General features: G+C 44.3%; 1 protein-coding gene across 1 annotated transcript; it reads right to left on the reverse strand.

The window, feature by feature from the left end:
- Positions 1-3,015: 3,015 nt before the first annotated feature.
- On the reverse strand, positions 3,016-6,740 carry TMEM30B (transmembrane protein 30B). The gene has a single exon (XM_010588679.3). It carries the CDS (start codon positions 5,899-5,901, stop codon positions 4,840-4,842), a length of 1,062 nt encoding a protein of 353 aa, XP_010586981.1. The 5' UTR covers positions 5,902-6,740; the 3' UTR covers positions 3,016-4,839.
- Between the last annotated feature and the right edge of the window lie 2,391 nt (positions 6,741-9,131).

Consider the following 9,131-nt stretch of genomic DNA (forward strand, 5'->3'; position numbering starts at 1 on the left):
TGTTTTAAAAGATTCTTGAAAGTTAATATACAAGTTAATTTGCTCCTCTAATGTTAAAACTTGATAAATATAATTCAGTTATTTGAAAATTATGTTGATGAAACAGATGCCTAAACCCCTAAAATCTTCTAGGAAAAAGTAAAGAGTAGAAAGTATTTTACATTTGATTGCTTGATATGAATAAAAACAAAAACCAAACCCAGTGCCGTCAAGTCGATTCCAACTCATAGCGACCCTACAGGACAGAGTAGAACTTCCCCATAGAATTTCTAAGGAGCGCCTCGCTGATTTGAACTGCCGACCCTTTGGTTAGCAGCTGTAGCACTTAACCACTATGCCACCAGGGTTTCCTGCTATGAATAAAAAAAAAATTTTTTTTTTTTTTTATGAATAGGAAGCATCAAATCTCCATTTCAGATTCTTTAACAAAAACGGGCAATGTTTTTTGCTTATCAAAATCATAGCAAGGATTAATCAATTCTTCTTTTGAAAATACTCAAGTGTTCCATTTCCAATAACTTTACTGCTGCCTCATCCAGAGCCTATGCTATTTTTTTTTTTTAAACATTACCTACTATTATAAAATTCTAAACAAAACTGAGCAAAACAGAAAGGGATCTATTTCTACATTGTTGATCTTGATGACTTTCTAAAAGCTCATTTATCTTGATGGATAAGATTAATGAGACCACATAGTGTTAAGCACCTTGGACTTTCAGAACAAAGGCCTTTTAGCAAAACAAAGTATCATTATTAATGACACATCATTTACAGTTTTCAGCAGTAATGTAAGATTTCAGCCGCTTTAATGGGAACTTAGTTAAGAGCTCAATGTGGAGGCCAAGACTCTTAGCTAAGTTTCTTGACAGTAATACCTTTTGCTTCTAAGGAAAAAGATACATCACACTCAAATTGATCAAAAAGACAAGCTGAGGAGTTCAAAAGGAGGTGAGCCACTGGTTGCTTCCTGACTTTCTCAAAGGCCTTGTCATCAGTGAGTGCTATTGGTGAGCCCTGCCCTCTGCAATGGGCTCCCTTCACTGGCCCTTCCCTGCCTCCTGGACACCTACTGGCCTAGAAAATGCCTCGTGCTTCAGACCTCATCTTTCCTTTTTATTTCCCCACTCCTATCTCTCTCCACCACTCATCTGACTGTTGTACTGTGGTGGCTTGCATGTTGCTATGATGCTGGAAGCCATTCCACCAGTATTTTAGATACCAGCAGGGTCACCCATTTTGGACTGCTTTCAGCAGAGCTTCCAGACTAAGACAGACTAGGGAAAAAGGCCTGGTGATCTATTTCCAAAAACTAGCCAATGAAAATTCTATAGAACGCAACAGAATATTGTTCAATATAGTGCTGGAAGATGAGTTGTTAGGTTGGAAGGCACTCAAAATACACAGTGGCCACAACAGTGGACTTGAGCACACCAATGATAGTGAAGATTGTGTAGGACCAAGCAACATTTTGTTCTGTTGTACATGGGGTTGCCATCAGTTGGAGCTTACTCGAGGGCTACTAACAACAACAATAGCCTATGTCTCTACAGCCCCCAAACAATCTTTGTTGAGTTTAATTGCCCCAGGGTTTTTCTGTATCCTATATAAGCTGGACAGCAAAGTACAATAAATGAAGACGGAACACTTCAGTAACCTAGTTTTCAAGAATACAGCCAATGATGGGAATCGTAATGCAAAGTGGCAAATCAGTGGGGAAGTTTCTGTCTGAATACGCATTGATAGTCTCATCAGGGAAATAATGAGGAATACGTGTATACCCAGAGTCAACACTGTTAGGAATTTTCTCAAATTCTGTACACAAAGTGCTGCTCTTGTTTTCAATCTCTCAGGGACCTTAACGTTTTTCAGTGAGATTCACTAAGGCCTTCTCAACGGTGATTCAAAAATGACTGTTTTTGTTGGAGGACAATTAGGAGAAAATTTCCTGCAGGAAAAAATTGAAGGTTAATTTTCTTTTTTAATTTGCTGTTTAAAAATCAACCAATCATGTTTTAGCCACAGAAAGAAACAAAATCTGGGATGCAAAGAAATTCCCAAAAAAGGAGGAGGGAATTTACTATCATTACAGCAACTAAGGACTTACATCTAAAAGCACATAAGGAATTGATTATGTTGCGACTCTTCCAACAACTCCCTTTGAGAATTAAGATTGTTGAGGTCTCCAATGACTAGAAGAGGGCAGTGGCCTTAAAGGTGAGGCCAAAGTGTTGTGGCTATACATTATGAAGTGATATTTGCTATTAAAGGAAATTCCAGACTATTTCATGTCTCTGGTTTTTAACAATTGCATAGTCAGTAAATTGTTTAGCTGATTTGATTGCGGAGATACCTGAAAAGCCTTTCTTATTTTGTCATTGTTTCAGGAGCTTCCATTGACCACTTTAGTCTTTTGTTTGTGGTTTTATTTTACAAGGTAGGTCAAAAGCACATTTTCAGTCAAATTGTTGAGGTCACTCTTTTCTACCTTACTTCCAGAGGGCACACCTTCAGCTGGGGAGCAGTTACTGGATAACATGGGGATTCAAGCCCAGCTAGAAACCTGAGATACCAGACAAAAGTTACAGCACAGGGATCATCACGGGAAGATATTTCACGTTTACATTTTTTCAGTTTCTGAGGCTTTGCAGCCCAAAATGTGAAACATTTCCCCATGATGATGCCTATGCTGTAGAAGTAAGACCAATTATGATCACACATTCCTAACTTTTAATATGAAAAAATTTTTTTAAATGACTGTTTTACCAAATTTAAACAATAGTTAGCACCATCTAATTCATACTACATGTTGATAGAAATCCAAATTCTGTTTCAGAAAGTTAATAATGAAAGATTATGTTCACTTTAACTGAGACTCATTCTATAAGATGCTTTTCTTGCTGCAATATAAATGGGCTAACAAATGAGCAAAGGGCTGATATTGTCTGTGCCTTTAAGATCATAGTTCAAAAGAATTAAGCAAACACAGTAACAAAGGTAAGACAAACATAACCTTTATTCACTTTTGGTAACTCAAAGTAAGGGGTTGGAATCATATTCAGTATTTTAGTCAGAATACCTTAAGTTTCATGGTCTCATTTAAGATTTTATAGTAATGGACTGAATGTTCTAAAAATGTTGTAAGGGACTGCTGGAAAGTAGTTGTAATAGAGAGCAGGTTCTGGAGAATTCTGTCTGACAGAACACTAAATACTGCTTGCTTTCAGGAAATAAACTGGTTAAGATGATATCACAGAGTTTTTTTTTTTTTTTAAGTTCCTTTAAGTTATTTTGCTATGAAAGGAAATTTTGTTTTTAATATTTTATTGCTTCTTAGAGTAACTTTATACATATTAGGATGACTATAGAATAGTCCAGATTTGAAAATTATCTCAGAGGTTCAAATAATTCTCAAGATTCCAGTTTACATATAAAACTCTATACTCCTTAGCATTCATTCAAACATGATTATTGGAAACAAACATCCTTCTTCTGAGAACATGAATTAAAAAGTTTTCTCTCTGATCCAAGGGAAAAGGTATGAATGAAACCATTTCTCTTTAAGCATATAAAAAAGTCAGATGGCACGGAGAACTGAGCCAGGAGTCAGAAGATGCAGATATGACTTTAGGAAAGTCACTTTCTCTCTAAGATCTCTTCCAACTCTCTGATTCTAAGGTTAAAATTTTCAATTTTCTACACAGTACCTGGTATAGCTTTTTTCTTTTTTTTAACTCCAATATTAATTGATACAAACCCTGCCCTGCAAATTTGTATGACAACTAATTCAATTAGAGATAGCATTTTTTTTTTTCCTATTCATTCCACAAATCAGTTAGAGCTTCCTGCGTTCAAGGGAAGGAGCCCTGGTGGTGCAGTGGTTAAGCACTGGCTGCTAACCTAAAGGTAGGCGGTTCAAACCCACCAGCCACTCGGCAGGAGAAGGACCTGGCAATCTGCTCCATAAAGATTACAGCCTAGGAAACCTTGTCTGTTCTACTCTGCCCTATAGGGATGCTATGAGTCCAATCGACTCCATGGCACACAACATGTTCAAGGGGATGTGCTAAACCAAACCTGCAAAACTGTGATTGTCACTCTCCCTAGGAAGGAATTACTGCCTGAAAGCCTGGACTAGGTGGCTGTTTTAACAGCTTCAGTTTCAACCTCAGATACAGGAGAAAACGGGGAAACATCAGTATTCTATTTGCTCCCTGGTCAGGGCAGTGATTGCCAAGCTTGAAGGAATATAGGACTCTCCAGAGGAGCTTATTAAAACACAGTTTCAAGGGCTCTAGCCTTATTGCGTCAGAATCTCTGGGGACGGTGCCTCCAAGCCCATGTGTTCTCCCCCATCCCTCCACGCCTTGGCAGGTTACCTGTAGGCCTCACTCTACACCTCCCCTTCCTCTCCCCACCTCACCTCTCCACAAAAAAGGAAAGGAAGAATAAGAAAATCACTGGACTGTAGTGGCAAAAGCTCTAGATTCAGGAGTCAGGAACCAATAAGCAGCTGCTTGATCTTGAATGAGTTATCTAAAAGAACACAACTCGTTATTGGATGGTCTCAGTCTCTCCATCCGATAAGGAGTCTCTACTCCCCTCTGCTCTCAAATGTTACAGACTGTAAGGATCTAATGATGGGGAAATGTCCAAGGATGTTTCACTCTGCAGTCCGAACAACGCAGGGAGGATGTCTGGCAGCCCCAATTCGGTGGGATTCCTTTCTCTGGCTTCTCATTCCCAAGAACCGGAAAAGGGAGGCAAGGTTGGAATTGTGCGAGAAGGGAGGAGGAGATGGCCAAAAGAAGCTTGCGAGAGAGTTTTAGCAAGAAGTAGGAACTACTCCTCGTCGTCGTCGTCGTCGTTCTGGTCCTGGTAGCGAATGTAGACGACCAGCATGACAAAGCCTGTGAGGATGCAGAGGGAGCCGACCACCAGGTAGGCGATGCCCAAGAAGGGGTTTTTGCCGCCCATCCACGAGATGCTGCTGAAGATGATGCGCTTGTGGCCGCCGAAGGCCGTCACCGGGTAGTTGTAGGTGATGTTGACGCGGTAGGCGCCCCGCGGCAGGCCGGCCGTGTAGTTGCCCTGGCGGATGCGCGCGTACAGCTTGCGGAACGTGGGCAGCGCCGCCGTGCGCATCCACACCACGAAGTCCTGGTTGATGAAGCCGGTGTTGTTGGGGTCGGAGCTGAGCTCGTAGACCGGCCTGGGCCAGTTGGGCGGGGGCGCCGTGCCCTGGAAGGCCAGCGCCAGGCTGCCGTTCACCAGCGGCGGGTTGCGGAACTTGACGTGGTAGTCGCTCCACCAGGCGATGCCGGTGCGGTCGAGCGGCACCTCGACGTAGGGCCCGCCGGCCGAGCGCTGGTGCCACAGCGAGAAGGAGTCGTTGAAGAGGCTGTTGGCGATGGCGCCGCAGGGTGCGATGGGCAGGCCGCCGGCGCTGTACTGGTAGGGGGCGCACTCGTTGATCGGCTGGCGCAGCGCGCTCTGCAGCCCGCTCAGCTGCGCGTCGTCGCGGGACACGACGTAGCGCCGGTAGTTCTGGTAGAAGTTGGAGAGCTCGTAGTAGAGGAACACCGGGCCCTGGAAGAGCTCCGGCAGCGAGAAGTACCAGGCGCACTGGCAGCTAGGCGGCGGCGCGCGGCCCTCGGCGGCCGCGGCGCACACCGAGCAATTGCTGGTCCCCGAGTTGCCGGTGTAGTCGTACTCGAGCTCCTTGATGCCGTTGGAGGTGTAGTAGAGGCCCAGGCCCAGGCCGATGAAGGCCAGGCCGGCGCAGAAGAAGAGCGGCAGCGCGATGCTGGCGGACAGCAGCGGCTGCCAGGCCGGGAGGCGCTGCTGCGTGAACGCAGTGTTGTCCGGCTGGTGGGCGCCCCGCGCCGTCACGCTCCAGGTCATGGCGACCAGCGCGGGACGGGCCGACGGACTGACGGACGGGGGGTCGCTCAGGTGGGGCCTGCCGCTGGGACCTCCCCCTCCGCGTTGGGTGAGTCCGGGGCTACACCCGGTCTGGTTTCTCGCCGGCTCAGGTGAGTCCTTGCGCTGGCCCCGCCTCCCGCTCGGTGAGTCTTAGTTCAGGTTCTTCGTGTGGTAACCAGACCCTTCAGTTCCGTCTCCGCCCAAGCTATCCTAGCCGGCTCCGCCCTGCAGGTAACCCACGGATGCGGCTCCGCCCCTTCCGAGGTGAGTGCGCCGGCTCTTCCTCTCCTTACCTGGCCGGTCCCGGCTCCTGTTTCCTCTCAGTCCAAATGCCAACTCCTCCTCCCCGAGGTAAGTGGCGGCCCGGGGCTGCCTCTGAGTGGCTCATACCTTGTTCAGGTTCCACCTCCTCTTCCGCCTTTCAGTTAACAGTTGCACCTGGGCCGGTCCTTCTCGAAATCATAGGAGCTGTAGCCTCCGGCAGAAAGTTCCGCAGAGTGAAGGCTTGAAGATACCAGACTGCTAATTCTCTTTTAATTGGGGGGAAAAAAGTGATTCTAGACCCTCGTGTCTTTGTAGGTTAGCTTGTGGACCGCTTTTAACTTCCGCTTCCAGCCACAAATCGTAATGCCCGGGAAGTTACACCGTGTCAATGCTGTTTCAAAATCAATGCTTGCATTTAAATTCTAACATATATTTTTTTTAATAAAAAATTATGTTTAGGTCCAAATCCTCAGTTAGGGTGTATGACTAAGACAGATGGAAAATTCTCTAAAATGACTCTTAAAAAAGAAAATCGAAGACCGGAGAGGTTAAGAGCCTTTAAATATCTTTCTAGCTGTTGGTGAAACCACACAAGGAGAAAAATGCACTGGACTACATGTGATTTCTTTTTCTTCTCAGATTATTTGCCTGACCGGAGAAGGGGTTCCAGAAGACCTAACTGTTATCCACAGTGAAGGACATTTGGAATGTTTGGCCAAGGAGGTAAACTTCAAGGATTTATAGGGCTTACTGTAAAGAGAACCCAAATTTGCTCTGAACATTGCCTGGAATTCTGGCGTTTATATCCAGGCTGGTACAACCCATATGAGGGATATCCAGTAATTTCAGCCTTGTGCTAAATCCTCCCTAAGCATGGAGGTGTTCCTACCTTTCCTCCAGCTCATTAAATGCAAATAATGTAAATATTTTCTGCATTACACTTCTGCAGCTACCATAATATGTTGCGTTCAGGAGGCATTCAAAACCCATAGAATCTTGCTTGTTAAATTAAACAACAGGTTTTATTTAGTATCTTTCACATGTGCCCTATGATAAGCAATGTAGAAGACAGGAGAGAATTAATCTAAAAATGACCCTTGACTTCAAGGAATTTGCAGTCTGGTATGGGACATATTACTTAAGAGCAAGCAACAATCAAAATAGCCAATAAACTGAAAAACCAAACCAGATATGGTCAGGTGGATTCTGACTCATGGCAACCACATGTGTTACAGAGTGGAACTTCTCAATAGGGTTTTCTTGGCTGTAGTCTTTATGGAAGCAGATCACCAGGCCTTTCTTCCATGGTGTCCCTGGGTGGGTTTGAATCGCCAACCTGTAATAGTCCAGTGCAAACTGTTTGCCCAAGCCAACCCATTGCCTTTGAGTTGATTTTGACTCATAGCAACCCTATAGGACACAGTAGCACTGCCCATATGGTTTCCAAGGGTGTAAATCTTTATAGAAGCAGACTGCCACATTTTCTCCCTCAGAGCAGCTGGGGGGTTCAAACTACCAACCTTTCTGTGAGTAGCCAAGTGCTTAACCACCGTGCCACCAGAAAGCATATAATCAAATACGAATTATGCTTTAGAAGAATGATACTAAAATTAGAAAGGGTAATATTAATAATGGAAAGCTCATTCCATGTTGTTGAATGGAATGAAGGCACATTGAAATGTTTAGCAGTTAGAGAATACTGAGGGAGGCCCAATGACTTGAATGTGACTTCCCTCACTTCTTATCAAGGAGCTCTGGTGATGTGATGGTTAAGTGCTCAGCTCCACATCCATAAAGATTACACCCTAGGAAGTCCTATGGGGCTGTTCTACTCTGTCACGTGGGGTCTTTTGAGTCAAAAATTGACTTGACAACACTTAACAACAACATTTCTTATCATACCCTAAGAGAGCAGATTCCGGTATTGTCAGTAAGTTCCTCTAGTGTGAGCCATTCTCTGTTACATGTTTTTTCAATAAGTTACAGGAATAAACAGTTTTCTGCATGATTATGGTTGAGTCCCACTCAACCCTACATAATTGAATCCGTCAGTCTGCTTGATACAGAGTCTGCAAAACAGGTCCCCAATGTGAAATTCAGTTCTCAAAATATTATCTACCAAAAAACCAAACCCGCTGCTGTCGAGTCGATTCCAACTCCTAGTCACCCTATAGGGCAGAGTAGAACTGCCCCATAGAGTTTCCAAGGAGCGCCTGACAGATCTGAACTGCTGGCCTTTTGGTTAGCAGCTGTAGCACTTAACCACTACACCACCAGGGTTTCCAAGAAGATAGTAAGTGCAACAACTGCCATCACCACCACCACCCCTAAAAGTGCACACCTTCCTGTTGAGCTCAGAGCCTTTAGAACCCTCCACTTCCTGGATGATCTCAAGGCCTCAGTTTATTCATTCTGGTTACTAAGGTAACACCAGAGTGTCCAAAAGCCAAAAGAGGAGAGTATTTCCAGACAGGGAATGGTCAGCAGGGTGAAACAGCTGAGGATTCATATCAGATAAAAAGGTCTCAAAAACAACAAAGAATAAAATGAGTTAAAAAAGGAAAGGAGCTATTGGATTTGACTTTTGTTGGAACAGTTTGGGTGGTGGAGTGGGAGGAGTCGGACTGTAGTCAGGTAAGGGAAAGAGGAGGTGGAGACAGCCATGGTAGGACAACTCATTTGAGAACTGTATGAAGGGATGGAGAAAGGTAAGTGATAATTATTCTAGAAGACCATGTATTCTAAAGGAAAGGCTGCTTTCTTTTGTGGTAGTATACATACAATAAACATTTGCCATTTCAACATTTTTTACATGTACATCCCAGTGACATTAATTACGTTCACTGTGTTGTGCAGCCGTCACCAAATCTCTTTCCAAATTTTTCCATTACTTAACCAAAACTCAGTGCTCCCTAAGCAATGACTCTTCTTCCCCACCCCCTCCC

This window comes from Loxodonta africana, chromosome 10 (genome assembly GCF_030014295.1).
Source record: "Loxodonta africana isolate mLoxAfr1 chromosome 10, mLoxAfr1.hap2, whole genome shotgun sequence".
In the NCBI taxonomy this organism is placed as follows: Eukaryota; Metazoa; Chordata; class Mammalia; order Proboscidea; family Elephantidae; genus Loxodonta; species Loxodonta africana.